Raw genomic sequence first — 27227 nt, forward strand, 5'->3', positions numbered from 1 at the left:
TATATATCCTTAATATAAAAATCCTCTGAGGATGGATAAATATTTGCGTGGCGGCCTCTGGCAGGGATTTGGCGGCCTCTGGCTCTGTTCCACTTCCAAACACCTTTACCCTCTTCCCCTCCCCCCCTCTTCACTGGCCTCCGCTCTCCGCCCCGCCCGGACCCACTCTTCCGGGGCCCCCTACCTTGTCTGCCTGCCCAGGGCCACCATGAGCCTAGAGCCGCCCCTGACAGCTCCCTTTGACTTCTGCAATGAGCATATGGGTTGATGGCCGTCTGTCACACTCAAATAAAATATGTATGTAAAAATAACCTCAGTGCGGACCTGCAAAGTTGCTCTTAGCAGCTGACTGATATAAACCCTATGCGCTCCATTTTATGCTCCTTTTCCGCCACTACACTTTAAGCGCAGTGACCCGAGGCAGGACTGGAGCGCCATTTTGTTCACTCAAGCATGACACCGCAATGATCCCACATATAGGGCACACTGCAAATACAATATCTTTCCAAGTAGGCCCTTCCGCACGATGTAGCATGCTACCCATCTCATCTGATAATGAACCTTGGCGCCTCGAAAAGAGTATTAAGCGCTATACAAAATGAAAATACTCGTACCAAAAGCATTCACCACTCTTAGGCTTCACAGGGTAATAGGAGACTAACCTGAGGCTCTTGTTATTCATATTTTATCGGGTTCAATGGCTGAATTATTTAGACGTCATTTGATGCTTTAACTAAAAGGAAAGGCTTGAACCGATCCAGCCGGCAAACGCTTACAATCGAACAATGGCGCGATAGAAACCTACACCGGCTGCTGGGCTCCGGAACCGGCAGAGCAGAGGCGCAGCCTGCTAGGAGGACCCGGTCATGTCGGAGCTGAAGAGGGGAGCGAGGCCCGCCCGTTTGGACCCCGATTTCCCAAGGGTCCCACGCAGTACAGAAACAAGGGACCCTCGCGCCTTGCCCCTCATAAACGGAAGTATGTCTGGGGGTCACCCGCCCGGGAGACTGGGCTTTCCACACAGGAACACCGTCTTCAGGTGAGAAGGTTGATGTTGGCTTCTTTATTTACAAGGTTCTGCTTGATGCCGTGTTCGATAGGGTGGGGTGTGGAGGGGGGGGGGGGGGGGGGGGGGGCATATTGCAACAACTTTGGCCTAGTTCGAAGAGGACGACTGGGCAAACCTGCCAACACTGAAATACAATTTTCTTTTATAGTACTATATCGGAACACACTTAAAATGGTTTAAAGAGCTTTGAATCTCAGTTTTAGTTGTTTAACATATTAGTATACTTACCGGCCAACACTGTCCTCTCCTTTTGTTTCCCTGCTATCTGTGGTGACTTTAAAAAACTTTCCAAATTAGTTTTTGGTCCGACTATTTCAAAAGCCAGTATCTCCCCCCATGGTGTTTGTGACAAAAAGATCACATCTGTCACAGGTAATCTGGTAGGAGGAGACGAAAATCACTCTTCTGTTGCTTCAGTGCCACTACAGGGCTGCAGATCTCTGAGGGTTTAGTCTTAGCTAGAGATATGCCTTATGCATCGGTTTTCAATCGCAGCAGTTCAGACTCAGACTTTCATCCTTCCAAGGTGCATAAACCTGGCTCATTGAATGACCCCAGCACTTAGACGGATCTGCTCCCCTCCTCCCCCAGCTCCTTGAGACCCTCACGAGTGAGTAGTTGAGCTTTACTAACCCTTGAGTGATTGAAAAACTTAAGGCCATTCCTTGACTTTGGTTATTCAAGGGCTACAGACATTTACCATTACCAAGGATCAATATACCTGTGGTACGTTCACGCACACAAGTGGAAGTCCACAGTACTCTAATGACAAGTGCCATCAACAAAGCAGCTGTAACAATTTTATCATCTTAGGAGGGATCCAAGGAGGAGCCACCAGACTGAAGTTGAACAAGCATCTCACGTGTTCGACACAGATCCCTACAGCAGGTGCTTTTACCCACAAACTCAATGTACTAGCTTCATTTTTAAACTTCAATTGCGATCTCTTGCCCACCACTAAATATACATTTGAAAATTGTGCCTTACTTTAGAGTGGGTTCCAGTATAGATTGCTGTGTAGCACTACACCCCTCCCACACTCATTCATTCACACCTTCTCTTGGTAACTATTGTAAGTATGTGCAAATGCAAGTCTATCCCTCCAACCGTGTTTCATGCTGTGAGAAAGCGCCTCTGTATTTTTGCCCTGGTATGTTTGAAACACCCGCCCGAGTTTCAAGTATCACATGAAAATACATTCCACACAGGCCTCACTGTGACCACCAATGTGATACCAATTGTGGGGACACCTGGGTGCTTACCGGAGGTTGCTGCGTTGCTCCTTGCCCTCTGACCTCGGGACCGAGTGCTGCCGAGTGCTGCCTCTCGCCGCACCCACTCCGCGGGTGCCGCTTCGCGGCTTCAGCGAGGGAGCGCTGCCTGTGAGGCGCTAGCCAGTGGGAGGAGCAGGAAAACACCAACGGCGCCTGCAGCAGGGACTCGGAAGTCCAGGAGTCCCTGCGTTCCACAGGTGCGCGCGGACGCGCCCACTGACAGACACGCCCCCCACCTGGCCAGAGTGAAAAGGCGCGTGTTACCATCACTGTTTGGGACACCTGGGTGCTTACCGGAGGTTGCTGCGTTGCTCCTTGCCCTCTGACCTCGGGACCGAGTGCTGCCGCTGCCTCTCGCCGCACCCGCTCCGCGGGTGCCGCTTCACGGCTTCAGCGAGGGAGCGCTGCCTGTGAGGCGCTAGCCAGTGGGAGGAGCAGGAAAACACCAACGGCGCCTGTAGCAGGAACTCGGAAGTCCAGGAGTCCCTGCGTTCCACAGGTGCGCGCGGACGCGCCCACTGACAGACACGCCCCCCGCCTGCAACGCCCCTACTTCACGTTCTGCACGACGCTCAGCGGGACGCAAGCGGGACGCCGAGCGAAGCCCGAGCAAAGGGCGGGCAGTCTGTGGCAGTCAGGGGCTGACAGAGGCTGGGCTTGGCCACGTCTCTTACATCCAGCCCTGGGCCCTGGTGGGTTGCGTGTGACTTCCTAAGGTGTACCTCTTACCATGTCAACCCGTTCTGGTAAATTACTCAGGAGTGAGGGCGAAAGGGGAGTTGCTGGTGGGAGCCCAGTGATTGGAACTATGGACCGTTTTATAACCAGAGTGGCGGCAGTTATAGAAAAGGAGATTGCTATGTCCGAACGCCGTCTCTCCGAGGTCTATCTCCCTTCCAGACGCTCATCACTGGGGGCTGTAGCACAGGCCTTGACACCGGCTTGCGAGCGGGACCAATCTGCCCCCCATGTTGTCCCGAGCTGCCCTATAGACCCCCCCTAGTTGCTAGAAATAGGGCAAAATATAGACAGGTTGGAACATTTAGTCGCGCTTCTTCCTAGTGGCGCTGTGGTAGAGGGTGGCTCAAGTACATCACTTCTACCTGCACCACCTACGCCCCCAAATAAAGTTACAACTCAGCCACCATTGCCAATACCGCCCGTCCCCATCACAGTAAACCTAGATGGGGCGCCATCTGTACATGACTCAAGTAGGCAGAATAAAAGGGCCAAAAGCAAAAAGGCAGCTAACCCTAATAAGGGCAGGCTGGTGAGACAAGCCGCGCTCTATAAACGAACAAGAAAGTCTTTTGGGCAGGGAGGGAAAGACTCAAAGGGGCCGGTCCCAGAGGATAAGGCTGAGATGGAGGGGGATTCTGGGGACTCACACATGGGTTTAAATAACTGCCCGTCCTCTAGTAATAGTGCTGATAATGTCCCCACATTTATCGACCCCATGACTATTGACACCATTTTGGAGAGGGTAAATAGTCTCTTGATGCCCTTGCTGACTCAGGTTAAGGGCCTGGGGGCTAGAATAGATAAATTAGAGCAATCTACCCTCAACGGTTTTTTCTCCCTTAAAACTACAATCAAACAGCTAAAAAGAGTGAGCGAGAACCAGGACATGGGACCAAAGGGGAGTGTGCCCCCAGTAGCTTCCTTGCCAACACAGGCAGACTCTAATCCTCCAAACAGGACAAATAAGGCTGAAACTAGCAGAGTGCAAGCTCCAGTACCTAAAATTCCTACCGCACCCAAAGTAGGGCCCCAACTTAAGGGAACGACAAGACCCACAGAGGTTGCTAAAACCACACCTAAGCCAATTCCACAAGTGCAGCCCCTGGCAAGCAGAGGTAAAGCTAAAGTTAGCCAAGCACCTGGTATACAAGACAAAGCCAATGGAACAGCGACAGGAACGGTCGCCAAAACTGCCCCTCAACCTATAACCCCAGTTGTTACCACAGTGGCCCCCCGTTATTTCCCACAGCAGATCCCCCCTGTCAACCTCCCACCAGATTGCCAACCTTTTTTCGCCGTATTAGTAAATGTTCCCCCACTGAAGGAAGGCCAGTTGGAGAACCACCAGTCTCTTAAGAACAAATGTATCCACTGGCTAAAGTCAAATAAGCCAATTCCGACTGGTGTGGATGGGCTTATTTTAAGTGTCCGCAGAGTAGGGTGGGTAGGGCAAGGGAAAAAAACACAGGAGGGGGACTGTGTAATAATAAACTTCCAAGATCCCAGAGTAGTGAGCTCCATCTGTGGCCCTATAAAAAGCATGGATTCAGTAGGGGTTAAAGTAGTGGACTTAACCTTTTTTTACCCCAGGCAAATTGCTATGCCGCCTTGGGAGTGTCCTAGTACATTTGGCTTAGGCCAAAACTGGGACCCATGCTGGGCTGGGGGTCTTGGGTTCAACGGGCTGAACCCCCCGTGGGGACCAGGGAGTTGCTGACTGGAGGGGGGCGATACGAGGGAAATTGCCGTTACAGATATGGTAACTGTCAATAGAATAGGCTCAATGGTAGCATCATCACCCCGAACAGCTTCACCCTCAACTGCAAGCGACAGTGGGTTGGTAGTCTCTCTGCCTATTCCTCTAGATTGTAACTTACATGTTCCTCCTGTGAGGTCTGCGGACACTAGTGTTCTCGCGTCCAGCGACACATCAGCTGTGACGGACCGAGTCTTTAAGGTTTTCAGCTGGAATGTCGCAGGGATCGCAAGAAAGTTGGCCCTCCCAGATTGAAATGCCTTGGTTGATGAGCACGGCATATGCATCTTCCAAGAGACCTGGAGTTTGGAGTCGGTACATAGGGTGGGATTCTCCTCCTACTTTGTGCCTGCGCTAATCTCGGAATCAGGGAGAGGACGCCCCTCGGGTGGCCTGCTCATATGGGTAGCAGCTTCCCTAGACTGCAGAATAGAGGAGTCACAGACAGGCTGTCCGGATATCCAAAACATTATTCTTAGAGACCCCAGGGGACGAACAATACTGAATGTCTATAATGTGTACGCCAGAGGGACTAAGGGCGGGAGGAAGTCCTCTGTATTATCTATCCTAGAGACCCTTTTGAGCACAACTCCACACAAGTCGTGTATCCTGGTCGCGGGTGACATGAACTGTACGTTCGAGCCCTTGGGCTCGGATGTTGCTCTAGACCAGGATGAGGAGGATGTTAGGTCAGGGATCCCAGTCCTGGAGATTCCTCCCATTAGGAGATGGTCAGAGGTGGCTTTACAGCTATACTCCCTGAGCCTTGAATTAAATCTAAGGGCAGTGAATGGGAGGACAACTTCAGATAGGGGGGGGGGGCTCATACATATAATAGACCAGGACACACCTCTAGAATAGACTATATCCTACTAGATGTATGTCTCTGGAGCCAAGTGAGGGATATGGTTGTGGTCCCGACGATTGAAAGTGATCACAACCCACTTTCCTTGACCATGGCCCAGTGGTGGTGTTTTCCTAAAAAGGGTCCCATTAACCCCAAAGTAGCTCCCCCTGATGAGTCTGTAGTCTCTCTCTGTGGAAGGCGCCTAAAATGGGCTAAATTGGTCCTCTCAGAGGAAAGGGTTGGAGAAATCTCAACCCTCTTAAATCAAGCAGTGTCAAATCTGGGGTCTCTCCCGGAAGGGGTGGGTAGGGCTAGCGGAGTCTTTGTCTCTTTAGTAGAGGATCTGACAAACGTGTTTACCATCCCCTCTAGAAAGCCAGGAAGCAAAAGAGGTGTAAAGCAACGTCATGGTTGGTACACACAAATATGTAGGGTACACAAATCAAGACTTGTAGAGGCAGTGAAATACAAATCCCACAGTGATATACTGGAAGCAAGGAAGGCTTACAATAGATCCCTTAAAATTGCTAGGATGGAGTAGGAAGAGAAATTTTGGGAGGACCTACTCCTTGCTAGCAAAAGTAAAGACTCAAGGGGCTTTTGGAACCTTTTAGGCTCCCGGAACAGGCCCAACGAAGCTATGAGACCCTGTAATATTCCCCCACAAAGCTGGGTAAAACACTTTGGGGCTCTATACCTCCCGGCGGATGGGGAACTTAATGTCAGGGCGATCCCCCCACTAGTATCTGAACCCCATGCCTATTATCTCTTTACACCTTTAGAGATCGAAAAGGTAATTGGGTGGGTAGCCCCCCGCAAGGCAGCAGGTCCAGATGGTCTACCGGGGGATCTCATGCGGGCACATCCAGTGGCGTGGGGAAGGGTTATTGCAGCCCTCCTTAATGACATTATGATGGGAGGGCCAGTGCCCGATTCCTGGAAGGGGGCGGTGGTGGTCCTGATTTATAAAAAAGGATGCAGAGAAATCCCGGGGAACTACCGCCCCATAAGCCTCATCGACTCCACCCAAAAGATAGCAGGTAAAGCTATACTTGGTAGGATTCTCCATTGGGTGGAGGAAAATAAAATATTATCAGACTTCCAGGCAGGTTTTCGGGCAGGAATGGGGACGATAGAGCAGGTGTTTAGGTTAGCACTTCTTGGGTGGAAGGTGGTGGAGCTAGGCAAGGGCAGTCTATATCTGGCTTTTATAGACCTGAGGACTGCCTTTGACCTAGTTCCCCGAGAGGAGTTATGGAGGGTTCTTTATGGGTTGGGTTTGCCTCCCTACATCTTGTCCCTCCTTATTAGCCTTCACGCCCACACCTTTGCTCAGGTCCGCTGGGGAAGAAATGGAGAGTTAACAGAGAAAATCCCAGTGTCTAGGGGTGTGAGACAGGGATGCGTCCTAGCGCCCACCCTCTTCTCACTATATGTGAATGGGGTGGTGGATTATCTCCAGCAAGAACCAGCCGACGCCCCCTGTCTCGGAGGAGTGCGGATCCCTACCCTGCTTTTTGCGGACGACACGCTCTTGATTTCTAAGACTCCGCAAGGCCTCCAGAAATTGCTAACCCGTTTCCAAAACTTCTGTGTTGCAAGGGGCTTAGTAATCAACGTGGATAAAACTACGTTTTTAGTCCTAAATCCTCCAAGGAAACTGGGCCGCCCTCCTATTCTCAATTCTGTTGCCTTGGAGAAAGTATCCGAATTTGATTACCTAGGAATCCGGATCACGGATAGCATGAACTGGTCACCCCACATTGCCAAGATGGTCCTGAACCATAAGAGAGTAGGAGGTGCCCTTCTGAGGGAATTCCGGGCATCACCGAGGAGGTCGCTTGCCCCAGTAATTGACATCTACAAGGCTAAGGTAGTAACATCAGCCTTGTATGGGGCTGAACTGTGGGGGCATTGCTGTCTGGACTCCTTGGCAACAGCAGAGAGCAAGCTCTTGAAATCCTTAATCGCCATCCCTCCGAGCACTCCAACAGTGCCTGTGCTGTTGGACACAGGATGTAAGAACATTAAAGACCAAGCCCGGCTTCGCCCACTCCTCCTATGGACACGTATCTGGAGGGGTGAAGAGCTAAAATCGTATGCTGAAGGGTTGGCTGAGATAATGAGCCTGGGCGGTTGGGCAAAAATTAAGTGGTTGAGAGATACCAAAAAACTTTTGGAGGAACTTGGACTGGGGGACTGTTGGGTATTAAGATCGGCTCCACCAAAAGAGGTTCTGAAAAGACTATACTGGAATTGGGTTGTGGATCAGTTAGTTAAAAACACTGGACGTTGTAAATCTACAGCTGCCTTTTTAACAGTAAAAGATGCAGTAGTTTACGAGCCTTATCTGGACCTAATAACCCTTCCAGTTGATCGAGCATTGTATTTTAAATTCAGAGTGGGCTCCCTTCCAGTTGGGGCTCTGGTGTCAAAGTGGAAATCAGGTGCTCACACGTCCCCTTTTTGTGCATGTTGTTCCATTAGGATAGAGTCCATTACGCATATCTTGTTCAAATGTTCGGACTATGCTAAACCCAGGAGTTTTTGGCTTACACCCCTCTGTCGCAATATGGGCACGCGTAGCTATTTAGTAGCCCTGCGCATCCTAATGACGGACACTTCCCCCCCCCATTGTTTGTGGTGTAGCCAAATTTTTAAAGCAATTTTGGTTGATCCGATGCAAGAGATTGTCATTAGCGGTTTAATTCATTTTTAGCTAATTTATTCTGGCATTATATGTCCTTTTATCCTTCTTAAATGTGCATTTAATATTGCTTTTTAAAATAATGCTTTTTCTAGTTTTGTAAATTGCTGTATTTTGTGTACGCTTACAAGATATCTTGCATATCGAATAAAAGCTTCAATCAATCAGATACCAATTGTGCTCAATAAAGTGGGTATCTGCTTGGCCGACCATCTAGAAAGCACTTTAAGTCCTTGATCTGGGTGAAAATACTCTCCTGACCTGCTCCTACCTCGGCATATGTGATAAAAGATGCTGTAGGCTTCTTGTACTCTATTCCAAGAGGCCTTAGCTTGACCAGATACATTCCAGCCGAGCACGTGGTATCTGGCAGAGTTAAGGTTGTGCTGTTCATGTCCTACTTGATTTGGCAGTCGGCAAACAAGGGAGAGTCAACCCCAGACGTGGACACCCCATGCCCATCAATATGACCAGTTATGACCTGGCCCACACACAGCCCGTCGCACCATAAGACTTGTTCTGAAGAAATCTGCAAAGGCAACAGAGGCACCCATGCGGTGGTGAAGGGTGTCACCAGAGAACTGAGGGAAAATGGAAGCAGTAAACGAAAGAATCATGTGTGTCAATGGGATACATTAAATAATCGAAGATGCTTAGAGACACGTCATGACAACCGCGTCCACCTTATGTTCTGCCTGTACTCTGGTTTTCCACCATGCTACTCACTGGTCTGTTGCCCTAAGAGCCGCCATGGAGTCACTCATGTAACCCCAGGATGTTATTATACTTGTAGACCATATTTATTCACAATTCTGCTTTTCATTTACTTTCATGCTATTCTGCCTTGAGAAGTCTTGGCACCAATGTTTTGCAGTTTTTAATGTTCATCAGAAGGGCTTACGCTTGCAGCGATGTTTTGCGAGTTAACAATCGCCGCTGACTTTCTGTGTGATCTGCAGGTCCGGCGTTCCAATTCACCCACAAACAATTCCGTCTTTTGTTTGTCTAATATTAGTAAACTGAGTAGATTTAAATAGGGTAATGATAACAGCACTTAGCAATACCAGAAAAGTCGAAATAATTCATTAGATAAATACATAAGTCATCATTTTATCCAATACTTACCTGCGCTACTTACAAGCTGGAAAAGACATCCCTTTCTTTAAATACGACCTTACCAGAATCACTGCAAAGGATAGGTATTCTCAATACTAGCTTCTCTTTTGGCTGTGATAATGCAATCCCCCACCTGACAAGGATACCTGCACAGTGTTGCCTAATCAATGCTATGTCTACCACCAAACATTCACATGACCTTCAAACTATAGTATTAGGCAAAGCTCTAGACACTACCTTCATCACTGAAATATGGTTCACCCAATCCTCATAGAATACCTTCGAACATCTTGTCACTCAGAAGTGAACCAACATACACTCCAGGAGACCTCAAGGAAGAGTAGGCGGCTTAGCTATAATACACAGACTTTAAGACTACATCACCAAACAAATCCATCCCGCCATCAACTCCTTCAACCTTCCCCTCCTCTAAAAAATGTATACATTCAACAGCCTCAACCTGTAAACTGCAACAATCATTCTATCTTATACCAAACGCCTTAGCTTGGCCATTATTGCCATCCATGCACTGGAGACCTCCAACTTCATCACATCCCCTGTTGTCTGGTCCACACCATCTCCTACACGGCAGTCCTCCCACTGCCTCTCAGATCTATCCACAATCATTACATTGCTTCTACTGGGACACCAATCTCAGCATCAAACCTACATCAGATATGCAGTCATGTCAGTATTTTACAAACTCAAGACACTCATGAAAACTCTCCACTTTATATCCAAACCTACCATGTTGCATTAGTGGGCTCCCTCGTTAACTCCTGCCTCGACTACTGGCGTTGCAAATACACCGGCCTGCCAGTCTACCAACTTAACAGACTCCAAAAAGCCCAGAAAGCCTGTTTTTTTTACCACGGACATGTAAGTGTAAAAAAAACAACCCAGCAACATACACCGAAGAAACCTAAATTGGTTACCAGTTACAGATAGAGTCAACTTCAAGACCCATGTCTGAGGTTCAAATGCCTCCATGGGTCTTCTCCCTCATACAGTCAAAAGAAATGAAAATAATACACTCCTTCCAGAGACTTACAATCCAACAATTAAAACCATCTGCACACGTCAAACTGTAAATCCTGAGGGGGTAGACGATTCTCAGTGACTGGGTCCAATGTGGATCAGCCTCCCTCAACAGCTGCCCTCCACCAACAACTTTCTCACCTTCAGGAAATAGCTTAAAAGATACCACGTTTAATAGGTGGTCCTTCCCTCGCTGCCTCGCCTACCTCTTCCTTCTGCCTCTCTATCTAGAAGCAATTCTCTTATGCAGAACGGATTATACAAACCCCTGTAAACAATTTTATAAATATAAATAACAAATTGTTCTCTCTTAACCTATGTCAATGTGTGGATACTTAATCTGCTTTCACAGTCCAGGTGGCATAATATGAAGTACATGTGTGAAAACAAGTTTATAAACTGCAAGTAACAACATACAATGGTTCCATCGCGTTCGCACCAGAGTCCTACGACACACCACTGTATGATGTCACGGTTGTACCCCAGTCACAGCAGCACAATCGGGTTTCCCAATACCAGTACGCCCACACTCACCCCATCAATAAACTGCTCCTGTCCACCAATTACCCAACATGGCTCTTTTCCCCTTCCTGTTACTCTTTTCCAGCACAATTTCACTCTGCCTGTGTCTGCCGACTCGTGCGGTTTTAGGAGCCCAGCCCCCGCTGTCCTTTCTTCCCCTAATTCACCTCCCCGCTGCTGGTTTTGTTTGAAGGAGACCCTCTCACCACCACCATCTCGTTTCCCTCCCAGTAGAGAACAGAAAACCCACCAATGTATTTGCTTAGAGTATTTTCAATTCATCATTCATTCATTAAATCTTTATTTCGACATTTTTTCATTCATAAAAGATTACAGTAAAAACAGTATACATAAAATACATAAAATTGATTAGATAAAAAGGAATTTGTCATGAAATGTACACAGTCACTGTATAAAATCACCCCTGGGTGCCACTGTAATAAGAGAGGATCTTTTGGACCACATTGCTAAAAGGAATTTTGAAAGTGCAAAAACTATATGTGGTGATGCATCTGTCTTGAAAACTCTCATTGCAACAGAGCATTTATCAAAACCCATGTTCTTGCATAGGGGTACAAGCCAGTACTTTCTAGCTTTTCTGTAGGCAGGGCAGAAAAAGAGCATATGCATTTCATCCTCCTTAAACGCACCACACCCAGGGCAGGATTTACTCATAGAAGACAACCACTTGCCTTCATCGTTTGAGGGCGTTAGAGGCCTTGTTTACATCTACAGTCTGGAAAACCTAAGTGCCTTTTTGGGAGAGAGGGAAAAGAAATAGTGTATTTGTCTTTAACGCTTGTTTTTGGAGCTGCAGGTACTATGCAACTATGGGATTTATGGAGCCTTTTTTATTTCCAGACCAGTGCAAAACAGAGTTCCTAAGTTTAGAACATACATCACATCATATCATATCTCCTTTTTGGATCATCAGTCTAGCAGTGCGTTTATATAGTGTAAGGTGCAGTGAACTCTGCACCCTCTGGTTAAAAGAATAAGGGCCACCCTACACCCAAGAGGAAGCTGGGTAAATCAGGGTTTTATAGAAAGAGTAGTTTCTACAGCTCAGATTCAGAATTGCTTGAAGCGTTTAAAGGTTATCAGAGACCACAGAACATACCGACATCAAAGTCAGAAAATGTGATTCAATCAAAGCAGATGTTGGTATTTCGTGCTTCACTTTGTATTGGATGCGAATCGCTGAGGAATAATTGTGCCCCTCTACCTGAGGAAGAACATCAGTATTTGTTACAATTTGTGGTCAAAACATTCACATTTGATGAGACTTAACCAGTATTAATTATTGTTTGACTAAACCTTTTACTTTATTGAACTGTTTTTCATCCTATATGATTAGCGATCCTCACAAACAATCTTGATCCTTGTAAATTCACCTGTTTTATTGCGCATTAGTTGTTGGAAATCATGTGTAGAGCACCCGGCGTGAAGTGCTTCAATGCCTCTTGGGGGTAGTAAGTAACACCGAGGGGCCGGGCAGCCGATAGTAGTTAATTCAGGCTACATAATAATGCCCCTATAATGCTTGACTCTTTTACACTCACATAAGACAAAACTGCTATGGGTCATATCCATCGCACCGTAGTGTACTAGTCCACATCAGTAAGCCACCCGACACCAAACATTGAACTGTCCTTGAGTAACTGAGGAGATCTGCCACATGCCGCTGGTCAGCAGAGGGCTTTCATTTAGTCCATCACTGTAGGTCTGAACAAGCCTCTTAAATGTGGCCGCTTCTTAACTAAGCATGATCTGAAAATTCGTTCCGATCACGGAATTTGTGGATTTTTGGCAATTTCGCGGTCCTTGAATCGTGTGAAATTGTCAAACAATCCGCAATTCGCAAGTTCACGATTTTTTTTTGCTTCTTCGTGCTTCAAAAATACAATCTTGCGTGCGCTGCCTTGACTTACATTGATTCTGAGTTTGCTGAGTTGTTTTCCTCCCGCGAACAAGATGGCCGCGCCCAAAAACGACTGCATGGGTAAGTTCGCGGTAGCCGCGCTGAAAAAAAATCCTGCAAACACGCAAAAATAAAAAAATCTGCAAGTTCGCACAAATTCGCGGATTTTGCGGACCGCGAATTTGCTTTCGAGCGAATTTGCTTACCGCAAATTAGCAAATTTTGCCCATACTTAACATCTCACAATGACAGTCAGAAATGGGATGATATTGACAAAGTCTATCCCAGCAGATCTCCAACATTTCTCCCTCCGACCCATGCCTGCTCAGGACCATAAACTTTAAACAAGATATTTAATTTAATGTATTTATTTTCAAAGTTTTATGTACCGTGAACATGACCCTAAGGGTATCTGAGCGCTTTACAAATGGTCAGGCAAACAGAAACAGGTAGAACAAACAAACATACTTGTGAGCAGTACAAGGTGTCACCATGATAGAGGCAATACCTCAATAAACAACAAGGTCATAGCAGGAGAGTAATAACCATGGGTGTAGACACGCCATTGTATTGGTGCTCGGAGTAGAATGGAGATTGAACATCCCAATGCAGTAACTAGCTGAGTGGCATATGAGCATAATCTATACCATAAAGGGACCCGCAGAGCTGTTATAAGCGGCCAGCTTGCTGAAAAACCTCACACTTCTTCATCACATTGCTAAGCGCTGCATACCATAACATGGTAACCACGCATCGGTGGTTATCAAACATGCAATGGAAACAACTTCCACATAGGATCAAAAGAAAGACAACACAGTTCCACCCACCCACTCTACAAAGGTGTGGCGGTAGTAAGCACAACATAAATGTTGCAATACAATAAAATATTTTTAATTTTAACTTTTTAAAACTTTTATTGGGTCTTGCCACTGGATGGCAGTATATTCATGGCGCATTGGTCTCTAAAGCAGCACGGGAGCGTTTAGCAAGTCGTTTTCTTTTTATAATAAAGGTTTAACAATGTACACAGAGTCATATTAAATAAATGACTGCAGTGTCAAAATGTCCTGCAAAACCTCCGGAACACTCATGCTTTCAATTAAGAAACAGCTTTTGAGGGATTTAATTCGATTTTCCTAAAACTTACAGCAAAATCTCAGTAGGCCATAATAGGACAACAAGAAACAGAGACGCCTTTTTCACCCTAGTGGCTTGTAGATTGGAATACGGATTGTTTGCAGATGCTTTGGCTAGACCCAAATAGTTTTACGTTCACACTCTTTTTTACTCTGTACCTTGTATATATGTCCTTTTTCAATAAAAACTACTGAACTAGAAATCAACTATAAGTTTAAACAATAGTTCAGCTGTTCCGTTGCTTGTTTTCCAGGTTTGTCTGTAAAGTGCAGGTTATGGCTTTGACCCAAGGTGGGGGGAAACCAGCTTTCCTTTTTTGGAAGGTATAAAAGTAGTGCTAATGAGTTTATTAATAGCCCCCCATTATGAAAGCGAACGGAGATGTTTCGTTTTGTGGGTATGCTACAACATTGGTGTATATCATAGGATAGAGGAAAAATGACAAACTAGTTCGAGGGGGTACTAGGACAACCAATGGTTACTGGGCTTCAATTGTGACACCCCTGGGACCGCATCAGAAAACATTTCTGACTGGAGCTATTTCACGTTTTTGGCAAAGTCCAAATACCCTTTATCATCTTATTATGAAAAGATTTTGGAGGTGGAAATGTGTGACGAGAATGTGTGTGCACATTTTTTGCGTGCCATTTTATTTTGGTTTTGATGTGCTGTGTTGTTTTTTGTGTAGCTGAACTTTTGTGTTGTTTTTTGTGTAGCTGAACTTTTGTGCTCTATTAGAACAATGTGCTTTTATTGTGTTGTATCACAGTTGTTATGTTCAGTTGTTTAGTTTAGATATGTCAACATGCTTCTATATTCCCAGCCAAAAGCAGCACATGTCTTTAAAATTCTTTTCACAAGCAACCATTTACCACGGTCTAAAGCTCCAGATACCAGTCTGCCCAAAACTATGTCAGAGACCGTGTCTTAAAGTAATGCCTCCAGTGCCCGTGTATCCTTGCCGGGGTTGAGGAGCTGACTGAAACGAGGACTCGAAAGACCAGAAGCCCTTGAACCTACTCACCTGTGCCTGCCCTGTCTCCAAGCGCCATATTAGAGCTCGTGGCCCTTCGCTGCGGCACCCGCGTATCGTTGCTGGGGTTGAGGAGCTGACTGAAACGAGGACTCGAAGGACCAGGAGCCCTTGAACCTACTCACCTGTGCCTGCCTGCCCCGCTTCCAAGTGCCATGCTACGGCTCGCGGCCCTTCGCTTCGCGGGTGCCGCTCGCAGCCGCGTATCCTTGCCGTGGTTGAGGAGCTGACTGAAACGAGGACTCGAAAGACCAGGAGCCCTTGAACCTACTCAGCTGTGCCTGCTTCCCCCGCCTCCAAGCGCCATATTACGGCTCGCAGCCCCTGCTTCGCGGGAGCCGCTTGCAGCCGCGTATCCTTGCCGGGGTTGAGGAGCTGACTGAAACGAGGACTCGAAAGACCAGGAGCCCTTGAACCTACTCACCTGTGCCTGCCTTCCCCACCTCCAAGCGCCATATTACGGCTCGCGGCCCCTGCTTTGTGGGAGCCGCTCGCAGCCGCGTATTCTTGCCAGGGTTGAGGAGCTGACTGAAACGAGGACTCAAAAGACCAGGAGCCCTTGAACCTACTCACCTGTGCCTGCCTGTCCCGCCTCCAAGCGCCATATTACGGCTCGCGGCTCCGCGTATCCTTGCCGGGGTTGAGGAGCTGACTGAAACGAGGTCTTGAAAGACCAGGAGCCCTTGAACCTACTCACCTGTGCCTGCCTGCCCCGCCTCCAAGCGCCATATTACGGCTCGCGGCCCCCGCTTCGCGGGACGCGCGCGCCGGGCAAAGCTCGGGCAAAGGGCGGGCCCGTTTAAGCCCGTTTAAGCCTGTTGTAGCCCGAAGGAGACCAGACCGGACCAGACCACCCCTCTAACATCTAGCGTGTGCCATAGTGAAGGCCCCTACTGCTCTGTGAGTACCTATTAAGTTATTTGTACTTGGACTTGATAATGGCTGGGCGCGAAGGTAGGGGAAAGAAAGCGATGACGGGTGGGTACGTCGCTGGGACACTAGACCAATTTATCATGAGGGCAACGTCTGTTTTGAATCATGAGATAGCCATAACAGAGCGTCGGCTGTCCCAGGACCCTGTTTTTACTAAAAGGTCTTCAATAGGGGCTTTGTCTAATGCTCGTACACCTGAGCGGCGTCAGCAAAGGGTTGCCGCTGTCGGGCTCCTGAGTGGGACTAATATACAGCCATCCCAAGATATGGATAATATACCCGTGATTGGAGAGCTTTTACAACCGGCAGTAATGACTGATAATTTATCGACCAATCTCGATGAAAACATAGTAGTATGCAGCTCTGAAGTCTCCGGTACTCCCATACAGCCGCATGGGTGTACTGAGGGCGCAATTCCCAAAAGGAAGAGGGCTGGAGTTGTCATGCGGGGTAGAAAGCCTAAGGTGCCAAAGCTCAACAATAATAAGAATCCTGTTATCGTGGAGCCAAAAGCCACTGAAGACCTCCAGGAGACTTCACTTGCACTAATAGCCTCTGATGTGGGGAATACAGCTAAAACACCATCTTTGGCAGAAGATCTACTCTTGTCCAAATTGGAAGCTCTAATCCTATCATCATTGCAGCCCCTTGAGGGAAGATTGCTATTAATAGAGCAAAGCCTTACTAAAATGGAAGAAATCTCTAGGTCGAGTCTGGATTTTATCAAGGGTAAAAAGGCGAATCAGGGTCATACATCAGCAAAGCATGTGCCTGAAGGGGTTCTGCCCACTACTTCAACACTGACTCCTAGTTGTCCTTCTAATTCCTTGGATACCTCAACTCGCCCAACCACTAGTGCTTGTCCAGACGGTTACGCACCCATGGTTTGCAATACTAAATCAACTAAAGCCCTACAACATTCAGGAGAGGAAGACTGGAAAACTGTAGGCAGAAGGTTGAAAAGAAAAATGAACCCCAAAGACTTGGAGACTAACCTTCCACATATTGATTTACCTCCCGAAAGTGCACCCTATGTAGTTGTCTTGGCTGGGGTCCCCAAATTGGGGGAAAATGTAACTGAGTCCTATATCGAACTAAAAAACAAATTGATCCACTGGTTGAATAAGAACAGACCACTCCCTAGAAATGTGCAATGTCAAATCCTATTTGCCAGAAGAGTGGGATGGGTGGGACGTAGACCTAAAGATGTGGAGGGGGATTGCATTGTCATTAACTTTAAGGATAGTAGGGTGGTTGAACATGTTTCTATGGGGCTCTCTAAAAATTCTCAAATGTCAATCCAGCCCTTGGATATAGGTTATTTTTATCCCCCCCCCCAATTACAGTATGAACCAAGACTACCATGGAGACAATAGGGGGTGGCGAGTCCAATATGTTAGCCAGAGCCATAGAGAAGAGGTGGGTGGAAATCAGCACCCATTAGGTCTTCCAGTTAGCAATAGATTCAGTGTATTAGATTTTGGTAGACTGACTACCTACCACTATTACACTTACAGTTCCATCACCAAAGAGGCAGCGGGTTATCAATACAGGAGGGTTTTCCGGGGGGAAGAATCGAGTCCCTTTAATCAATGAGGCAATACGGTCGAGTGATAGTGGAACAATACCTATAATTGACCTAGATGCAGAGGATGGGAACCAGGCTACAATAATGGATGTATGCACCCTACCTAGTGAAACCACACTATCCCTTGAAGTTGCATCTCCTCCCCGCCACTGTACTAGTCTCTCTGGTTCATTAGCATTAGACTGTGCAGGCTCCGAGGTAAATGTGGGGAGCGATGTGGAGGGTTCCATCGGTGGCCTGAAAATGTTGTTTTGGAACATCGCGGGCCTTGTAGCCAAAATTGACCTGCTGGTCTGGGGAGATTATATTGACTCGCATGGGATTTACCTCTTCCAAGAGACTTGGGCCCTAAATCCCGTACATAGAGTTGGGTTTGTGACATATTGTGAGCCTGCTCTTAAGGGCCCCAGAGGTAGACCATCGGGGGTCTATGTATATGGGTGGGAACACATCTTGGATGTGTGGTGAAAAGAGTGGATACCCACTCTCCTGACATAATATGTATTCTTTTGATCCATAGAAAATAACAAAAACTGGCACTCATTAATATCTATTCTCGGCCAGTCCAGCATGGTGGGATATCCCCGACATTAGATTCCTTGACGAGTCTCTTGAATTCCTTCCCAGGTGATGTGTCCTTTTTGATCGGTGGGGACTTCAATTGCCATATGAACCCCTGAGTGGTTTCATGAAACCCATTACCAGTGATGAGGATGCATTCTGGTCGATTCCATCGCCAAATACATACCCAATAAAGGGGTAGACCCCACTAGTCCTCCAAATGACTTTGCTTACACTCACTTTTTCCTTGAGGGCCTGCAATGGGCGATTCCCGAGAGATAATCCAGGGCACCCAACTTTTAAGAGGGTGGTCCAGGCTCCAGCAATTGATTACTTTTTAGTTAGTCTTGAAATTTGGCATAAAGTGGCAGATTTTAGCGCTGTGCAGCGCACTGAAAGTGATCATAATCCTTTGGTCATTTTCCTGGATTTTGGTATAATTGAAACAGATCAAGGTATTGTAATTCCTCCTAGAAGCAATCTTAGAGTAGTCGATGGAGGGAGGCGTATTCGCTGGGCCACAATTACTCAATCCCCAGAAATAATGTCAAGAATGTATAATAGCATTATCCCCATCCTAGAAAAGGCAAGCATTGTTTCCAGAAAAAACCTTAACACTGGACACGGTGATGGCCTGGGGAAAATCCATGAGGAAATGGTTGTAACCCTGGGGGACTACTTTTATAGTAGTAGGCCAATCATGCGTAAACAACACGGGGGAAAAACCCACTGGTTTAGCAAGGGTTGTAGGGTGGCAAAGTGAACTCTTATCCTCCCTCAACAGGGGTGACCGTTTACGTATAAAGGAAGCTAGGTTAGATTTTAAGAAAATCGTTTTTAAAGCAAAATCAGAATGGGAATCAGATAGGTGGCAGGCTATTAAGATTGCCCTAGATGCAAAAGATGCGAGGTTCTTTTGGAATTTGGTCCATACAGGGAAGCCAGAGGGCAAGACTACCATTGAGCAAAACATTGCTGAGGAAGCCTAGCGTCTATATTTTAAGGAAACTATATTCAATTATGTCAATTGAACCAAGTGAATCGCCGGTTTGTCTCCAAACCTCCGATCTCTTGTGGAGCATACCACCTTGCACCTTGGCTGAGGTCAAACTATCTTTAGATAAGCTCCAATTGAATAAAGCACAAGGATTAGACAGGATTCCGGGAGACCTGTATAAAATTGAACAGGCAGTGTGGGTTCCCTATCTCCAACTATTTTTTAAGGCAAGCCTTCAGGGTCCTAGTACATGGGCAGGGGCCGAGATTATCCCCATTTATAAAAAAAGGGGTCTCCCATGGAACCGGCCAATTATAGGCCAATTAGCCTAATCGATGTATCTCAAAAAATTGACGCAAGGGTGTTACTAGAAAGATTGCAGGAATGGATTCGAGACCATTATATTTTGACCCCACTGCAAGCAGGTTTTAGGGCTAAAACTTCTACTATAGATCAGTTATTTAGGCTCCAGCTTAATTACTGGAAGCATGTAGTTTTGGAAGGAGGGAGTTTATATCTTACCTTCGTGGACCTGAAATCAGCATTTGATATGGTGGACCGTAACCAGCTGTGGAGTATTTTGCTGGCTATGGGAGTTCCGCCATATCTATGTTTTCAGTTTAAACAACTCCATGAAGATACTTTTGCTAGAGTAAGATATGGCAAGAATGGGCAATTGACGGCTCCGTTTTCCATGGGTAAGGGGGTGAGGCAGGGTTGCGTGCTTGCGCCGATCCTCTTCTCCCTCTTTCTAAACGATTTGATTCAAGATCTATCTGCCACTAAGGACATAGACTCCCGAAATTGTCTCTCCGCAGATTTCCCGCATTAATGTTTGCGGATGATACCCTGCTGCTTTAGAAATCAGCAATGGGTATGCATCGTGTGCTAAATGTATTTAGCTAGTTCTGTAAAAAGAGGAACCTGGTGGTCAATATTAACAAAACCAAGTACATGGTCTTTAACGCTAATTCCACTAACTGCCCACACCCGATGATGGAGGACAGACCCCATGAAAGGGTACCCATTTGTGACTATTTGGGTCTCTCTTTGAACAATAAAATGGGGTGGGGTCCTCAAATGGATAAGGCTAATTTAAAATTAATCCAGGTTGCAGGTGGAATTTTAAAAGTTCAGAAGAAATGTGTTTCAAAGATTATAAGCCCACCACTTGAAATATATAAAGTTCAAGCCAGGTCAGCATCCCTATATGGGGCAGAATTATGGGGGCATAGATCTTCTAATCCCCTCACACTAACTGAAAATACTTTTATCAGACAAATTCTGACCATACTGAAAAATACACCATTAGTTCCGCTAAGGATGGATTTGAATATCCTCCCTATTGCTGATCTTATTTCGAAACGCCCGTTGCTTTATTGGCGGCGGTTGTGGAGTACTCCAGAGTTGGGATGTTATAGGTAAGAATTAAAAGCGGTAATGTCAGCATTAGGGGCTGGTAGTATACCCTGGCTTTCATTTGTAAGGCACTCTTTCAGGGCAATTGGTAGGGAGAAACTATGGATGAACCCAGAAGTTTCCTGCCCAGCCATTTCTAAGAAAACCATGGCTAGTGCACTAAAAGAGTATAAACGAACTAAAATTCTGCAGTCAGTTAATAATGCGAGCTTAACTTATGGGTTCCTGGATTTTAAGTGCCACTATGAATTTGAGCGGGTGTTGGACTCTATTCAACCGACGTTAGCGAAGACGTTGTTTTTACAATTCAGATATGGATTCCTACCGCTACACGCGATCACAAATAAGTGGGCGGGAGTATCCAGTTGTCTTTGCCCTGGCTGCCACATGGAGGAAGAAACTATGGTTAATGTAATGCTCTTCTGTAGGGCATATAAACAAACCAGGCAGAAATGGATTATCCAACTTTGTAGGAACCTGGGTATTAGGAGTTATCTTGCCTTTTTTAGGATCCTAAAAACAGGCACGGACCCTGTTCACTTGGTTGCAATATCAAAAATTTTGTTTGCTATGTGGTTAACACGAAGGAACCTACTAAAATTGGAGCAGACCACAAGTAATCTACAGCACCCTCTTTCTTTTATATTTGGTATCAAGACTAATTCTGGAATCCCAAATCTTAGTCCGAGGTGGATCGAGGTAAACCAGATTGAGATTTAGTAGTATGTACTTGGGGATCGGTTGTCGACCATGGGATTCCTTTTAGACTTTTATGAATTCTTATATCTAATTTATATTTTTATTGTATGTTTTAAATACATGAAATTCCCATAATGATGATTCTACATTTTTAATCAAATGTATTACTTTCCATCTTATTCCTAGTTCCATTGCACGTTTTGATCTAGTAACTTTAATCTAGTTTGGATTTGTAATTGATGCAATTTAATGTGCTTTTATGGCTACAAATGGCCGCAATAAAGTCTTTAAAGAAAAAAGAAGAAGATACTGTCCTGTGTATACATTAGCACTTGTAGTGTTCACTTCACATGATATGGCCCCTGGTGCCTGGGGCCACCTTTCTATTTGACTCAAAACTAAGCAACAAATACATCCCTTTATACATTTTCCCTCAAGATAGCATAGAACAGCAGTCCAAGACTGAAAGAGGTGGTATAGGTTAGAAAATCAGGACTTAGCAGAGATAGTAATAACACTTATTAATCCTATTGGTCTAATCAGTTCTTTCATCTTACAAAAGATCAGTACTTTATTTTTATACACACTGATAAATATAATACATTTTAACCAACAAATTCAGATAAAGAGATACGTATGGAGGAAACAGAGGTGCATATTTACAATGAAGTAGGGGAGTTAGGTGTTAGCCTTTATGGCTTAACACCGCACTCTGCCACTTCAGAAACGCAGGGTTGCACCATATTTACAAGAACATGGTGCAGCCCTGCGTTTCCCCCTGCGCTGGCGCTAAACTTAGCAGCCTAGCGCAAACGCAGGCACCCTTGCACAATAGTGCAAGTGTGTCTGCGTTGAGAGGAAGATTGTTTATGTGCACTAAATTCGCCCTTCCTGCACATAAACAATCTTAAAATGTCGTTTTGTAACTTCTATGTGTGCTGCTTAATGCAGCACACATAGAGGTTGCAAAACTGCATTTTTTTAAAATGATTGTTTATGTGCAGGAAGCTACTTGCTTCTGACATTTTAAGATCTTTGGCATTACAATTTTTTTTTGGAAAGCTAACTTTTGAAGCTACTTCTATTCTTTCTCCCTTGTCATGCCAGAATTTACCTTGGTTATTTTGATGTTGTCATGTCCTTTCAACTGCATTCCCACTCACTTTGCCCTACATTACATAGCGACCAGTAGCGGCCGACACAAGCAAGAAGTGGTAGCAAGGTGGAGAGAGTGCAGGGGAGTGCAGGAGGGGGAGCGTGGGGGGGGGGATTAATAATAATAATAATAATAAAGACTTACCTGAAGCTGCCACCTCGCGCCTTGCTGTTCCTCTTCTTCCTGGTCCCAGCAGAAAATGGGGCAGCATCAGAGACTCCCTGGGCAATTCTCAGGTTGCTTTTATGCTATGAGAGCAGTGTGAGCATTGGCCTGAGCAGGCTGGTTTAACGCTCGCTCAGTCACAGGAAGTCTGTGCTATTTCTCCAACCCTTACTGTGCAATACAGCTGGGTTGAAGAAACCTAACTGCGCATGACTGTTTGGCCAGCCTAAGATGGACAGGCAAACAGACATGCAGATAATAAAATATTGTTTTATTTTACAGCTGCTGACTCTGAGCCAATAGGGTGACACTCCTCCGCCATTGCGGAGAAGCAGCCGCTGATAGTTAGGTTATGTTAGGCTGATTTATAAAGCGCAACAGCTGCCCTGGCAAAGGGGCGTCCCGGCGCCATCAAAACAAGCAGAAGGAAAAGCCCGAGAGACTACCACACCTAGAGGGCTGGGAAAAGATACGTTTTCAGGGCCCTCCGGAATGTCAGGTAGTTGTCCATACTCCGGATGTAGACAGGCAGGGCATTCCACAGCTTAGCTGCTAGAATGCGAAGAGAGCGCCCACAGGCGCGGGACCTCTTAACCCGAGGAACAACTGCAAAGTGTTGACCTGCTGAACGAAGGCGACGGGAAGGGGCGTAGGTGGAGAGCAAATCATCCAGAATGCCAGGAGCTGGGGAATTCAAGAATTCAAGATTCTAAATGCAAAACACAGAGACTCAAACACCACCCGTTTTGCCACTGGCAGCCAGTGAAGCTGATGAATGGCAGTGGAGGTGGAGCAGCGGCGAGGCAGGCCTAGAAGAGTTCTGGTGGCCACATTTTGGACTCTCTGCAGTCTCACAATCTCCGTATTGTTGGCCCCAGATATAGCGAGCTGGCATAGTCCAATCTTGACAGTACGGATGCTTGGACAATCACCTGTCGGCTGGAAGGGTCAATGAAACCCAGCAGGGAGTTTAAGCCTGCATAGAATGCAAAAACATGTCGCCTCTACATTTTTAGTCTGGGTTTGAAAACTCAAATCGAGTCCACCCAGACCCCAAGGTTCTTCATCACCTGTTTAGGGGTGGATGCATGGCCCAGGGTGGAGGGCCACCACTGTTCACTCCACAGCTCCCGGTCTTTCCCAACCAGCAGGACCACAGACTTGCTGGCATTGAACCGGAGACATTTGGCTGTCATCCACCCTGCGATGTCCGCTAAACCAGTCTGGAATTTTGCAGCGTCGTTTAGACATCTCTGACCTGTCAAGTGTGTTTCACTTTCACAAACAAATAGATCTTAAAGTATGATTAGTAGTTAGTTTGATAAAGGCATTGACAAACTGTTGGTGGCCCAGAAAAGATAGGTGACAATGAAAGTGTCAGCTAAGGACTTGAGATTTTTTTTTTACCAGACTCGTCTCCTTTGGGTACACATCTGTCTGCTGCTATGTTAGAGAGTCTGAAAATCAAAATACTAGGGGTGGGCGGCCAGCTACGCTCCGTGCACGGAGTGTGCGTAGTGCCGCCTACTCCGCATTTTGCGGAGCGGGCGTAGCCAGGCGGCACTACGCACGCTCCGCAGACGGAGCGCAGCTGGCCGCCACCCGCCTCCCTCCCGCCCTCCCTAAATACTTTAAATTAAAGGAGACAAATAATTTAAAATGCACTTACCTTGCCCGCCGCTGCCCGCCGCGTCCCTGGGGCTCGCTATCTTCCGTCTTCTTTATTAATGCGCATGCGCGGGCGGCCGCGCATGCGCATTTTCTCGTGAGAAATGCGCATGCGCGGCCGCCCGTTCATGCGCATTAATAAAGAAGACGGAAGACGGAAGATAGCGAGCCCCGGGGACGCGGCGGGCAGCGGCGGGCAGCGGCGGGCAAGGTAAGTGCATTTTAAATTATTTGTCCCCTTTAATTTAAAGTATTTAGGGAGGGAGGCGGGTGGCGGGGCTGGCGGCCAGTGGTGTTTGCGGAGTGGGGCTACGCGGAGTGCGGAGGTGGGCGTAGTTTCTCGCCCACTTCGCGTAGCTCCGCGAAGCCCCACTCCGCCAACTCCGCCCAGGGTTACAAAATACTCCAGGTACACATCTATCTGTTGCTATGTTAGACCAGTCTAAATATTCAAATACTCCAGGTACATTTATTAAATATTTTTTGGCAAGCTAAGGCAATCAAACAAAACATCAAGATTGTGAAGCACTGTTTAGTACATTTCGTTCAAGTCTATTGATTCTTTTTAATGCAAAGAAGCAATTATTTACAAAGAGGCAGTTTCCCACAAAGTGTTCTGTACCCATATTCATCTCATCCTCCCTTGAAGAGCGTTTAGGTATCCGTAGTCACTCGTCCATGGGGTCTCGCTGTTTAGTTGACTACCAGATAATATGCTCAGTTGCACTATGCTTAGGCACTGCTGGGACATCAGCAGATATTTAGCATTACATCATCTGGACATATCATTGAAGAAAGTCTGGCTAACTGTATCAAGTCTTGTGAGTATGAGCGGGTATAATACATTTCAGTGGTATTGATTGTTGTTTCATTGGGATTGTTCTTTGTTTGCAGATGCAGGATCACATCTGGCAAAGGCAGGCGTTATGTACTGGAGGATTTGATGAAAAACCAAAAGGGCCGCCTCCCAGGAGATCCTCCTGTTCTGCCTGCAGCCATTTGCAGGACTGCTCTAAATGGATGCCAGCCCTTAGTGACAGCGCAAGGCGACAGGCGAGAGGTAAGACCAGGCACAACAGAAGAGCGACGGGCCTATCTCCAGCTCTCCAGTCCCATCCGGCCAGTCTTCAGACCAGCCACTTGCAGATCAGGACTTCTCAGAAGCAAACGCCTCAACGGAGCCCAGATGCATGTACAACTAAGGCCAGATGTGATGAAATACTCCCACCGCCCAGTGGTAGAAACCCTTTGTGTATGCGGTGTGGTGTGCATGTCACCTCGGTCCACTGCTGAGCTGCGGGCTTGGCCACAGTTCCGAAAATCCAAAACAGAGCTTCACGTGTACCTGCCTAATGGAGAATTGCCGCAATCGGACACTGGAGAATGTGAATCTCTGGATGAAGGGTTCATCGAGGAGGCAGACGCAAAGCTCTCCACACTCAGTATACAGGATGAACACGAACGACAATGAACAACTCATATAACAGAAATGTCTGTATATAAGATGACATGTTCCTGATGACATCAGATTGTCAGGATCAAGTAGAACCAAAAGCTACACACAATAGTCATATAAGGAAAACAGACTTTTTGTGAATGTTGTGATTAACCTAAACTGTGTATCTAAAAAAAAATATTTTCAAAGAGAATGGAAATATATTTCACTTGAAAACTACTGTATTGAATCATGTCTTAATTATTGTTTTCGTATAAGAATTACACTTTTGAAAACTTTTAACAACTTTATGTTTTATTATGGGGCCGATTCCGATCCGGTAAAAAGCGCTCCGAATAGCCGTTCAGAGCGTTTTTCCCGTACGAATCGTACCCTGCAATGTCCCACGTACATACGATGAAGTACGATTCGTACCAGGAGCTGGACTCCGTACGAATTGTACAGAGACCGTACGACTCGAATCTCCATACGAGTCTCACTTGGAACCCACTGTACGCGACATCTGTACGGTTCGTGGCTGGTTATACGACACAGCAAGTACGATACGTGTCGGGTACGCACAGTATGACCCTTTTTCTACGGGACCTGAAAACAGCCGTGAAAGCAGAGTTCACGACGAAACAGGTACGGAACGCCCCCCCCCCCGGGTACGGCGCGTACCCCCAATGATTGGAGGGGTACGGTTTGTACCCCTGCGATCATGGGGGGTACGCGCCGTACACCCATGTTCGCTGGGTGTACGGCGCGTGCCCCCCATGATCGGAGAGATACGCGTCCTGATACCCCGGTCCGGATCGTACTCGTCGGGTTGTACGGCATGTGTACGAGTCGTACAGTTCACTGTTTCAGCCTTGCAATACGTACGGATCGTGCTGATTCGGACGGATTGACGGACTACGGATCGTACTACACGAATTGGACGAACAGGTACGAATCGTACGGCGATGGCTCTGGATGAAAATCATACGGACGTTTTTTTTCCAGTATCAGAATCGGCCCCTATGTGTCCAACATCTGGTTACTGTAACAGATACCAGAAAACCAATGATTTGAACAACAAACCCCATGAAAATGTTACATTTGTAGTTTTTGTGTAATGGCACTTAAACGTTGAAAGGAAGAAAGTGTTCCCTTGGCATTACAGGATTCTGACAAGGGCTATGCAGGTATGGCGTGATTATTGCATTTCATTTTCTGCTTATGTTCAACTCCATTGCATTTCATGTATTTATTTATTTGAGTGCACATTGATCATTTATAAACACATGTAGCATTTAGTATAATTTGCACATGATACAATATAATATTTTCTCTATTATAGTATGATAGCACAGCAATAATTCATATATGAATTTGCATGATCTAAGATACTGTATAAAATTAAGTGAAGGTGTGACAAGATTAACTCTTGAATTTGACATAAT

At 46.4% G+C, this 27227-nt stretch overlaps 1 protein-coding gene across 1 annotated transcript; it reads left to right on the plus strand.

Annotated features, from left to right (window-relative positions):
* Nucleotides 1–866: 866 nt before the first annotated feature.
* On the plus strand, nt 867–25854 carry LOC147731476 (uncharacterized). Its single transcript, XM_086958748.1, has 2 exons — nt 867–1039; nt 25242–25854. The coding sequence occupies exons 1-2, from the start codon at nt 867–869 to the stop codon at nt 25816–25818; spliced, it is 750 nt and encodes a 249-aa protein (XP_086814874.1). The 3' UTR covers nt 25819–25854.
* The last annotated feature ends 1373 nt before the right edge of the window (nt 25855–27227 follow it).

This window comes from Lissotriton vulgaris, chromosome 2_1 (genome assembly GCF_964263255.1).
Source record: "Lissotriton vulgaris chromosome 2_1, aLisVul1.2, whole genome shotgun sequence".
In the NCBI taxonomy this organism is placed as follows: Eukaryota; Metazoa; Chordata; class Amphibia; order Caudata; family Salamandridae; genus Lissotriton; species Lissotriton vulgaris.